Below are 12,724 nucleotides of genomic sequence, written 5' to 3'. Positions count from 1 at the left end.
TACTGAAGGCAGTGTACATAGATGATGAGGTGTCCATGCACATGTGCCCAGTCCAGAACAGGAGCCTTTGCAATTGTGGCGGTTGCATTAAATTGTGCAAGACATTCAAATTCATAACAAAGAACACATCATGTAGACAGCATATAGGTAGACCATATACAAACACAGTGAACGATACATGAAGCATACGCATTACAACTGATAATATTGAGGGAACAAATAGGTTTTGAGCTAAGGTACGAAATTATCGATAGATAGTTTGCCATGCAGCTTTAAACTTCTACTTGAATCTGCAAATTGCAACAGATAGGCCTGATTAAGCAAACCTTGTTAAATCATTTTTCTACTTTTAAGCATAATGCTGGTCCTGTGAATTCTGCTGCTTGAGGAGAGCATTTTCTTCCTCTGCATATCATCACAGTTGTATATTGATCAGCACCTACAAAAAATATGGATTACTTACAGGTTTCATAGTGGCCAAAAACTCAAGGTCCTCAAACCTTGTTATGACTTTTTTCTACAATGCTTAAGCTGTTACTTACTGTATGTGGGAAGAAAAATGAACCTTTTATGATAGTCATTTTCAGGTGGTTTACTCGTGGAGTTCTCAAATGCTGCTTCAAAAGCCAGGGGAAAAAGAAACCGATCTGTCCTCTGAAATCCACTCTTCAATGGTTTTATTGTTTGGATAAAGAGGCTTTATTCTAAACCACTTATCCGCAGTGTTCTACTAATGGCGCTGTCCATTTCTGCAGAACTATTAAGATAATTAAAAAAAGAGGATCTCACTAATTCAGTGTGTCCATTTTACTGTTAGTTTGTGTACTTTTCTTTCTTTCTTTCTTTCTTTCTTTCTTTCTTTCTTTCTTTCTTTCTTTCTTTCTTGCCTTTTTATGTTTTATTTTATTGACATGTCATGCTTTGTGATTTTCATTGGTGTAATGGAAAAAGCAACACAAAAACAGGCTTCTTTAGGGACTGTACTGTACCACATAGCAGCCTGGTCTCATTGTTAATACGTAGCTATTTTACGTTTTTGCAAAGATAGAAAACGTACTTTTTAGTACGTTTGGATAGATGCTGAAACGTATAATATAGACGTATCTGCAACATTTAAACGTAACATTATTACGTTTTTACAGCTACAAAACGTAAACTATTTACGTATATTCTATATCATAAAGATATCTGGATAATTTCCCTTTTTACTATTTTATAGATAAATGTAAGATCCCGTAACCCTAATCCCAAACCTAAACATACCCATTTTATACTTAATATAAAAAAAGATAAAACGTAACAGACAGGTGTTGGGAAAGGGCAGTTTTATTAACAATATAGCATTAAAATATATTTGAGCCACCTACTCCTACCCCTAAACCTACCATAACAATTCCTTAAAACTACGTAAAAAAACTACAATTATGAAGAAAAACATAACTAACAGACAAGTATAATCACAATAATTTATTTATTGCGAAAATGTCAAAACCGATACCAAAAGCCGTTCACATGATGAAGCGTTGCAGTCGCAGTCTTCTCTCTGGCAGTATTGTAATAGTTTTGTATGAAGTACAGAGCAGAAATTAAATTACTAATGAAAATGTTAATCCGGCTTCGGTTGGTTCGCGCTTCTCCATTTCAAAATTCAAATGAACTAAACTAACCAACCGTCTACAGTCCTTCATGTCGCAAACTGTGACGAAGCAGGGAAGAGCCAATGAACGTTTGATATCGCTGCCGTAAAAGATGACGTATGGGCGCAATATTTGAATTTGAATTCATCACCAGCGCGGGGTTTGACTTGTAACGTTACGGTCGCTGCTGAGAAATGGAGATCACGACTAAGAGGCTGAAATCGCTGAATTAGGAGTGGTTTCTTGCAAACAACTATGGATTCTAAAGATTTGGATTACATCAAACTATTAAAATTGATGTCTTTTGTGAATTTTTGTTGTGTTTTATAGGAGAAAACGCTTTATGTGTCTCAAGGTAAATAAACTATTACAAAATGGTTGAACGAGTAACGTTAAAGAATGTATTTTTTTAAGGTTTTATAGTGTATTGTTTAACACCATGCAGGCGAAACGAGCAAAATGTTAATATTTATGAGTATTATATCAATAATGCGACTGAAAACTTAATTAATAAGACAGTGGGATGCAATAGAGTCAAAACATAATGCTACGATATTAATATGCATAAATTGTGATACGTACAATGTGTACGTCGGTGGATTTGTTCATACGTAAATAAATTACGTTTTTGTGCTGTCAATACGTAAATATTTTACGTTTTAGTACTGTAAATACGTCAGTATTATACGTTTCTGCGCACATAAAACGTAATTATATATACGTATGATAGAACGACACTTTACGTACACATACATACGTATTCTCATGAGATCACGTTTAGGGATTATTTGTGTGTCATGCGGAAGTTATTGTAACACGCTGTGATAAGAGCAACAGAACGTATCTATCAAGAATTTTACTTTTTACTTTGCTATATCTAATGATGTACTAGGTCCTAATAGTATGCAGTTGTGTATGGATTGCAGGCTTTGAGAAAATCATTGTGTCAACAGCTTAATTAATATGGGATAAAACATCATATTTAAAGGAGTAGTTCACTTTTTTTTAAAAAGTTTTGCTGATAATTTACTCACCCCAGCCCCATATCATCAAAGATATCCATGTCATTCTTTCTTCAGTTGAAAATAAATTAAGGTTTTGGATGTAAACATTCCAGGATTTTTCTCCATATAATGCAATTTACTGGTAACCAAACAGTTCAAGGCCCAAAAGACAGTTTCAGTGCAAACTGCAAACTGTTCAAAGGGCTTTAAACGATTCCAGACGACGAATAAAGGTTTTATCAAGCAAAACGATCAGTCATTTAAAAAAAAAAAAAAAAAAGTTTAAGTTTTGTAAGCTCAAATGCTTGCCTTGCTCTGTTCTGTGATGCGCGTTCATGACTCTCCTGTTCAAACTCGTTCATCAGAATGAACAAATCTTTTTTCGAGTCATTTGGTTCATTCAACGAAAGAAATGAACGAATTGACTCGGAAAAAAGATTTGTTTGTTTTGATGAACGAGTTCGAACAGAGTCACACAGAGCAAGGCAAGCATTTGAGCTTATAAAACTTAAACTTTGTTGTTGTTTTTTTTTAAATGACCAATGATTAAATGACCGATTTTAAATGATCGCTTGATAAGACCCTTAGTCATCGTCTGGAATCGTTTAAAGCCCTTTCAACAGCTTGCAGTTTGCACTGAAACTGTATTTTGGGCCTTGAACTGTTTGGTGCCCAGTAAAGTGCATTATATGGAGAAAAATCCAGGAATGTTTTCATCAAAAACCTTAATTTATTTTTGACTGAAGAAAGAAAGACATGGACATCTTGAATGACATGGGGGTGAGTAAATTATCAGCAAAAGTTTCTTTTCAAAGGTGAACTACTCCTTTAAAATACTTAAGCATGTGGTTGTTACATGATCTGAAGTCAAAAGAAAGAGCCTTTATCTTTGCTTTGTGTTTCCTTCTGCTTTTTTTTTCATCTCCTGCTTTTCAGATTCCTCCTCCCTTCCTCTACTTGCTCTGATTTCAAATCTGAGTTCACCTTATCATCCGTCTTTATCACTGAAAATCCCAGTGTTTTGCTGTGTTCTCATCTCTAACTCATGCTTAGTGTGTTCATCATAGGGTTTTCATCTACTTTCCATTTTGTTATTGCACTCCTGTTTGTTTTCAAGCCAGAATGTTTTCACGAGAGCAGCCATTGGACAAACTTTACTAAGCTGCATATGGAAAGCAATTATTATTAACAAGTAATTTATCACTCAAGCTCAAAAGAAAATATTGTGTTGTGGGTTTCTCTGCAAGGCAACTGCAGTGGATTTTACCACCAAATGTTGTCTACTTTGTACCACTAGATGATGCCAACCAACCCAGATTCAAGTATAAAGCATGTCCCCAGCAAAACATGGGTTGCGTAAGGCTGGATTCTGACAAAGAGCATTAGCCATGTGTTAATGAGACACTGACTGGCATCCAAAACTGCGCTCATTTGTGGTAATGTGCTAGCTTCCAAGATAAAGGCCTCTCTCAGCCTCTATGACAGTATCTCTGTGTAATGATCTCATTATTTATCCATGATAGCGGAGCACAAAACTGAGAGCCGGAGAGTGCTTGACAGATATTGATCTTGAATGTTCTCCCATTACAAATTTCCTCTTTTACTGCTGAAATGGTTTGTGGTAATTACTTCAAACCACAGTAGCCGAAATTAGAATAAAGAAGAGATAAATTCTATGTCTGTATATTTATCAAAGGCCACGGGAAAAGCAAAGCAAGTTTTGTTGGTTAAAACTAAAAGGTTTGATGGTCTTCAGTAAGGCTTCTTTGCTCAGCTTCTTCTGTTATTTAGGCCTAGCTCTTTTGCACAGGACAAAAAGGTCCGAACCAAAGTTCATGTTTTGATACTTTCAGAAAGTTTTGGTTTGGTTTCACACTGCAATTATGCGAGCACACTAAAGAACTTTACGCGACGTACTTGAGTCCTGTCGTCACATCTATGTGGACTGCATCTTCACATTGGTCAGCGCAGTCATTGGTTTAGTAGGCTAATGGACGTGCTGACGTCTGCGTGTTGTCAATTCGGCGGGTAACTTTGACAAAGATCAGACGCATATCTATATTGTTATTTTTTATGGCATAATTACCTGCAGCACCAACTATACACAAGGCTAGTTCAAATTCGCTGAACGTAACGTCTTCATCGTTCGAACATTTTATCGTCGCCGGCAGGAAGCAACTTATATCATCAGACCATACTTCAACTAAAAACCTCGTCTCCTCATCTCCCCATGTGCAACCACGGCTCATTTTTCTTGCCACCTTCTGTTTTTCGGCTTTTTGGGAACAACCAGAACTTCCTGTAAAAGAATAAAATGAACCAGAAATGCTTTCGCAATAGAAACGGACCAAACCTTTTTTCAGTTTGATCCGGACCGAGACTACCTCTTTTCGTCGGACCAAATTTTATCTGTGTGGTCCGGACCGTGGTCTGGTGGAGGTTTCACACCTGTACTTTTGATTCGGCCCAAACTGAAAAGTCTGAAAGTCCGAAACAAACAAGTTAGGTGTGAAATTAAGTGTGAATAGTAGGTGTGAATTACAGGGCTAACAACTTCAGATTACTATTGACCATTGTTATTTATTTTATTTTTTTTTTTCTGGTTGTTTATACTTGAATTATAATATTGTGAAATTTGGGGTCAGTAAGATTTTTCAATGTTTTAATATTTTTTAAAGTCCCATTTTCTCACCAATAAAGTCAAATTACTATTTCTATTTGACTATATTTCCAAATGTAATTTAATCATCTAATCGCAAAGCCTTTTTTCCTGTGGTGCTCAAGAAACATTTCCTATTATTATTGAAAACAGTTGTGCTGCTTAATATATTTTGTAAAACAGTTTATTTGTTTGATGAATATAAACTTTTAAATGACACAACTATTTTCAAGGATTTTGTAACATTATAAATGCATTTATTGTCACTTTTTGATCAAGTTAATGAATTCTGAATAAAAGTATTAATTAAAAAAATACCCCCCCCCCCAACCTAATTTTTGAAGGACATTTTTTAACATTTAAAGTTAAATTAATACATTTGTGTTTAAATCAACTATAATATGATCAAACATTAATAACATTTAACAATATGATATATATTAATAAGTAACATTAAACAATTGAAATGCTGTAAAAAAATGTCTATTTTTAAAATATGATACCTAATTTGATTAAATAATGTCAATTGAATTTGATATTATTGTATTATATTGTGTTATCAAATAGTTCTGTATTAAAAGCTGATCTCAACATCAGTTTCAACGCATTGTGCAATGGACAGAAAACAATCACAGGTAGTTTAAATATATATTCATTTAATGCTGATAACATTTCTAATACATGACTAATTTACATATAATATTTGTTTGCAATACTGCTCAATTAACTTTAAATTCTAATAAATCTTTATTATACCTACTGCAGATCATCATGTAACATCATTCTTAGGAGCGATTAAGCAAATTCCTCTTAGTAAATTACTTCGCATTTCACAACAACAAATTGCATTTAGTAACTGGTTTTCTGTAGGTAGTTCAGTTTCAACTCATCTGGTCATTCACACAAACTGAAATATTCACACATTGCCATAAACCCAAACAGAACCATAATGTCTTTCCTATTGAAATATAGTGCAATTCCGGCAAAGCTAGAAAAAGCGCAAAGTGAAGCAATCAAAACGTAATTGGGATTGATTTTTTTTCCCATTTGTCCAGGGAAATGTAGGTAACTAACCACTGTTTAAGCACTTAGGCATTTATGACAAACAGACAGTTTATCTTCTTAAAACAGTTTAAGAAGATTATATCCAGCTTTCTTGTTATAAACACTGCAATGTAAGCAAGGGCCTGGATTGAGAACAAATACTGTGATGTTTCAGTACCAATTTCACTAGGAATGTTTTTGTGAACCAGTCAAAAGCACCATTATCAGAAGGCAAGTGGGAGGGTTGTGGCTTCGATGCTGCAATTTATTTGAAGGATGCACGGACTTTACGTCCCTTGAGAGGTTGAGGGGGTCTGAAGTTGTCAACCATGGGGCAAGGTGACTCTCCTTCCGGTGTGAACAGCAGGCTACGGAATTTAGCCATCTAAAGAACAGACAGAAAGAGAGAGAGAGAGATTGATTGTTTTCTCTTGGATTTTGGTGTTTAGTCTGTTGTTGGCAGTCTTGCAGAGCCTTATTACACCCTATATTTACTATATTTAGCTCCATGCTCATTCATACAGCACTTGTGCAGCCGTTAGACTATTCTGACTAACCACTGGAGACTAAAATAACCACTTCAGGCTAAAAGCACTGCCTACACAAGGGACAGTAATGAATAGGGCTTTTTTTAAAAAACATGTCACTGTCGATATGGTCCTGCTGCTGATAAAGAATTTCAAAGACAAGCTTTAAAACTTCTTAATCCTTGTGCTACACCACATTTAGCTCCGACACGTTTTGAGAAAATGAGAATAAAGGCATCAGAAGACGATTAACACATGATGATGGTTGAGCAATCTTTTAGTTGTCCGAGTCTAAACGTTACGGTAGTAATGTCACCTTAATAAAGAGCAAGACTAATGTTTGGGGTTGGTAAGAAATTTAATTGTTTTCTAATTTCTATTTTAATACATTTAAAAATACAGTATTCCTGTGATGGCAAAGCATCATTACTGGAGTAAGCATCATTACCCCAGTATTCAGTGTCACGTGATCCTTCAGAAATGAAATCTTACTGTCCCCAAACATTGGAATTGTAGTGTATATTTGAAATATTTTTAAATATTTTAAGTTATTTGAAACAAAGTGTGATTTTTCTTTTTTTTTTTTTTTTTTTCTTTTCTTTTTGGCACAGTGTCCAGAATTTGTGTTTTGGACAGTAACAGGTCAAAATAAAGCCTTGAATAATTAAAACATATAATAACAATATTTAGACTGCAATGAAGCTCTAATTCCTCTCCAGTACTAACATTCATGTTTTTATTATTAAAGGCTTTATTTTGACCTGTAAGGGTGTAGGCTTCTATCTTAAAGGCACAAGCCTGACTTAAATGTGATATTGGCTGTCAGGCAAGCAATATAGTTAAGATAAAGTAATCTTGTAGAAGCAGGAACCTACTGTACGGAGCTCTGACCCTCCCAGTTTTAAAGTAGGAGTGAAGTTAAAAGTTGAGACCCTATTTGTGCTATCAGCAGACAGTATTTGTTTAGGTATTTATTAACTTAACCAAGTAGCAAAACTTTTTTAAACATGTTCCTCTTCCAAATTAACAAAACTCGTGTGGACAAAATGATGTTACGATGACTCAAAATATCATATGGTAGCCTATACTAAAGATAAGGACTAGAAGTAGATGTCCCTGTATGTAATCATAAGTATATAAATAAGAGTGTAAAAGCATAGATGCATAAAGTACCTGAGCAGGACTAACACTGATTGGCTCTTTCAGAACAATCCACATGACACTCTCCAGCAAAGGGGGTGTGGTCAGAGACCCTTCATAAGTCCAGAAATCCAGTGATTGTGGCAGCAAGGTTTTAGGGTCAAAGTTGGCAAATGTAGTCTGTCTGCCCTGGAGAAGAAACATACATAGTGTAAAAGAATAAAGACATCTGAGGGAAAGTGAGAAGAGTATACTAATTCATAAGACTAAAAATGACTGCTACTGTTGATACCTTTGATTTGATGTCATCCAGAGCATCTAGAACTTTCTGAAGTCTTGGATTGGCAGCACCAATCTGGTAAACAGAACCACACAATATGTCATATATCCATCATTTTATATTATTTAAGCACTGTAATGATTAAAATGATTTTGGCTAAAATCCTAACCTTGAGAAAAACTCCAACCACAGCAAGGCCATCGGGCTTACTGGCAGCTTCTCCAAAGTTAGGGTACTTGGTGTTCCAGTGAACGAGATGAAGCTTTAGAAAGAATGAGACGTGTTATGAAACATCAAGAAAATGACTGAATTAGCTTAAAATCTTGGCTTATTTAAAAGAGGGTATTTACAAATTCATGAGAGAACATCAAGAATATTAATGAGCAGTGAGCTATAATTAGTCTTAAAGGAGACGTTCAAGAATTAGAACGGTCTCTACCACAACACAGAAATGAGGGTTGCTTTGGTTGTAATGTATGTACTGGGAGCAGGAATATGAAAGCCTCATTACCTCACAGGGGAACTTGGTTCCAGCAATAGTATGCTCTGAGCCCTTGTCATCACTGCTTCCCCAATGGAAATGGAACTGTTTCAACCTGTAAACCCCTGTCACAGGGCCTCCAGCCAGAGCTACATAAAACAATTATTCCAATCATTCAGTTGTTTCTTTAATAGCACTATAGAAATCATTAGGCAGAAACTGTTTTTCAGATTCAATCTCTCAAGCATTAAATGTAAGATGCATAGAGAAATGAGAAAATATTATTTACATGTTACAGCTGATTACCAATAATAAATGGCCGCTATTAAATTTTTTATCAGTGAATTTAGGCATTACAGCATTATAATGTACATTAAAATTTATATTCATTTTGATATTCATTATTAGCATGCAGAAATATCAGCCGATAATAAAAATATATTCTATTTAATAGACAATCTTGATGACTGTGACTCTAATCCTTTACTTCCTACTTGTTAGACTGACAGGTTGCCTGTTGGGCAATCTTAATTTTTAGTGGACTACTACTTAGGATATTATTTGGGGTGTTCGATATTCAAATGTTTTTAAAAAGAGATGCTCTAACAACAAAAGAGGAGGTGCAGCCAAAAATCTAAAATTCGTGCAGTTCAATATTCACCACCTTATATATAATGAGCTACTTCTTCAATCTCTTTTCAGCAAGCATTTTGTATGAAAGTGTTGTGTTAAGAGTTTTTTTTTTATAGTGTTTCTGTAACACTCTTTAAAATGCGTCTTTTCCATGCATATGTGTGCTGTGAGTCCCCTCTTGAAATGGTCATTAAAATTCAGCACATGTTGCTCTCATTGAGCGACCATGGCATACATATGTGGCTCCATTCTTTCATTTTCTCATAATAGAATGCATTAGCACTTGAGTACACAGGGCTCTAAGTCCCTAATTTCCACTAGCAGAGGAACGGACACATCCACAGTCGCTGCTCATTTAGCAGTTTTAAATCATTTGAAGATTTCATGTACAAAATAAATTGAAGTACCTGAAAGGAATTTCAATGAGTCAAAGCTCTAGTGTACAAGGACACAATAGAAATTCACGAGTCCATAAGTTCTTTTGCAGATTTGTTACACTTATGGTTTCAAGGACAAAAAAAATAATATTTTAAGAATATAAATGCTCAAAAAGTGTTTTCAAAATCCGCAGAATGTTGATAAATATGAAAGTGTGACTATGCCAAGGTAAAATGCAAATAAATAAACAACATGAATACATTCTCAGCTGTAGCTTAATAATTGTTTTAAGAGGCTGAAAATAGGCACACAAAGCAGTAATAGACTAACTTGAGCTGTTGTCGTCATCAGTGAAATCCACTTGGAATGAATGGCCATTGTTGAGGATGCCCTTAGCGGTGGCGGGGTCATACTTCAATTTAAGACTCTTCAGAGAAGGGTCATGTTGTGCTTGGGTGGGTACGATATCAATGGGAGACTGCCTGGGTCCATTTGCATTGGGAAAGCCTTCTGCCCATTTTTCTGGCCCTAAAATGACAGAGCGAGAGAAAAAGATGAAAAGCCGAGCATATGAAGATAAAAAGGTAGTGCCTATGCACAACAAAAGTGTGTTTACATTCCTTGCAAGATTCAAGGTTTGGCAAATGTAGGCTACACTGTAAGAAGTGGATACGTGCAGCTGAGGAGCCTTGTCATTAAGAAATTATTTTTGTGTGTGTTACGCAAATTAGGTTGTTTCAGATTGCATCAAGGTTGTTTCAGTCGCATTACTGTCTTTTTCTTTCCTTTTTGAAGCCAATTCATTTAGATTTAAGGTTATCAGACAAAAAAAAAATTTAAAAAATAAATAAATGTGTTTAATAATAATTAACAATTTTCCTCATAGAGATAGGCAACCTAATGAATCATAAAACATCAAGATAATTATTATTTGGTCACTTTTTTTAAAGCCGTTTAGATGTCGCATCAGTGTAGTAGATGAAAAAAAAAACTTCATGACTAAAGGACTGCTAAATTCTTGGCTATTTAAAATAATGTCTTTTAGCAACAATGACATCTATTTAATCCTGATTAATTACTAAAGACTAATTTATTAATTGGGTATCCTGATCTTACCGTCATTTGGTCCATAACCCCAGGCGTGAGACATTATTACTTGTGTCTTTCGATGTGTTCCACACTTGTAAGCCCCGAATTCTCAGCAACTGTTCCTCCAAATTATGTCAGGCTTTATATAGAGTTCCTCTGCTGGTATTGGTAGTATCAACCCCTGGGGGCTTGGCCACATGGTCTCCGGGTAGCACAGGAGGAGTCAGTCAGAAGACACTTGAACAAATCAAAAGATTTGGGACCTCCCGTCCCTTTAATTCGCACGTTGAGCATCGACTGCCAGTGGGTCTCCGGGATGCTCGATCGCAAGGAAACAGACGGGATGCGGACATTCCGCGACTGGTCCTCTCTGTTGTACTTGCGTTTAGGTTGCTCTTTGATGCCTCGAATAGCAAACCTCTTAAGTTGTCTTTTTCTTTGACGATACAGAAACACATCCGTTATCCGGGCAGCGAACCGTAATCTTGACCTTCGTCCTTATGCGATCGATGCTGTGCTTGTGTCAGGCTGTAGCACGATGAACAAGTGGAGTTGCGCCGATGAACTCTGGATCTCAGTAGCTTAATGACTGATTTTGTAGCTGATGCGACCGTTTAGAGCGTTATTATGGTTCAAATTTCTAAAGAAATCAGAAGCAGCCGTTTAATCGCCTACATCTTTTGGTACCCGTTCACAGTGAAATTCCAGGCGCTCATTTAAAGGGGCCACTGCGCACACGATTAGTGGGGTGATGATAGACAAGGCTGCCTAGTGAATCTATGGGGTCTATATGTTCGTTGCTTAAAATGTGTGTACATATTGTCTACATTATTTTCAAGGAGTATAATATGATTAAGTAGCCTACATAGTAGATATTTTGTCTTACTTAACTTACACAGCTAGGCTACTCTCTCTCTCTATATATATATATGTGTGTGTGTTTGTGTGTGTGTGTGTGTGTGTGTGTGTGTGTGTGTGTGTGTGTGTGTGTGTGTGTGTGTGTGTGTGTGTGTGCGTGCGTGCGTGCGTGCGTGCGTGCGTGCGTGCGTGCGTGTCATTTATGTGTGTTCAATAGGCCAATGTTAAATAACGTGTTTAACGGTGTAGTGAAGTGTATTCGTTTGACCTTTTTTGCATTATTCAGTTGCTGTCATCTAGTGGCTGAAGTGGAAAGTAGCAATCGAAGGCTCCGTCTCAGATAATTGGATAATTTGCTTCTGACTTTACTTGTCAAAAATTATTTAGGCCTACTTAATTTTAATTCTGTATTTAATTAAAACGATTTTGTACTTTTTTAGGAAAATAGTATTTTCTTTTTCATAAATGTTAGGTTGAGGCAATTTGTCACTGATTTAAATGTTATAGCCTAAAGTAATGAATTTCATTACCAAATGTGTATACATGGCCAAAAAAAAAAAAAATGGTTCAGTGTATTTTTACATTATATCTTTACTAATGTTTAACTGTTCATATATAGATTAAAACAGAAATAAATATAAGACTATGTAAGGGCAGATTATATGATCATAATCATATGACAAAATTCACTGCTTTTGGAGGGCAAGGCAATGTTGTAACACATTTTGGCATATAGGGTAGCCTATTTTATGGACTTTGTTTTTGATGTTGTCAAGACTATTCCAACACAAACATGTAATTATACATTTTCACTGGAGTAAAAGTGTAAAAAACTGATTTCCCATAGGATGCCTAATGTGCTGATCATTTAAACCACTAGGTGTCAGAGCAGAATTATTTTTTCTATATCGCCACACTGACTGTTCCACTTGTGTTTAATGCAACTGCTCTATTTATGAGGTGTATATGTAAAAAAAAATATAAATAAATAATG

General features: G+C 35.6%; 1 protein-coding gene across 1 annotated transcript; it reads right to left on the bottom strand.

The window, feature by feature from the left end:
• Positions 1–5,939: 5,939 nt before the first annotated feature.
• On the bottom strand, positions 5,940–11,471 carry cahz (carbonic anhydrase). The gene is made up of 7 exons (XM_039677272.2): positions 10,900–11,471; positions 10,114–10,311; positions 8,803–8,921; positions 8,461–8,553; positions 8,304–8,366; positions 8,045–8,200; positions 5,940–6,729 (listed from the first exon to the last, which is right to left on the bottom strand). Exons 1-7 carry the CDS (start codon positions 10,931–10,933, stop codon positions 6,610–6,612), a joined length of 783 nt encoding a protein of 260 aa, XP_039533206.1. The 5' UTR covers positions 10,934–11,471; the 3' UTR covers positions 5,940–6,609.
• Between the last annotated feature and the right edge of the window lie 1,253 nt (positions 11,472–12,724).

This window comes from Pimephales promelas, chromosome 5 (assembly GCF_988280905.1).
Source record: "Pimephales promelas chromosome 5, fPimPro1.hap1.1, whole genome shotgun sequence".
Taxonomy (NCBI): Eukaryota; Metazoa; Chordata; class Actinopteri; order Cypriniformes; family Leuciscidae; genus Pimephales; species Pimephales promelas.
The sequence above is the reverse complement of the archived record's forward strand: the minus strand, read 5'-3'. Positions and strand labels throughout refer to the sequence as shown.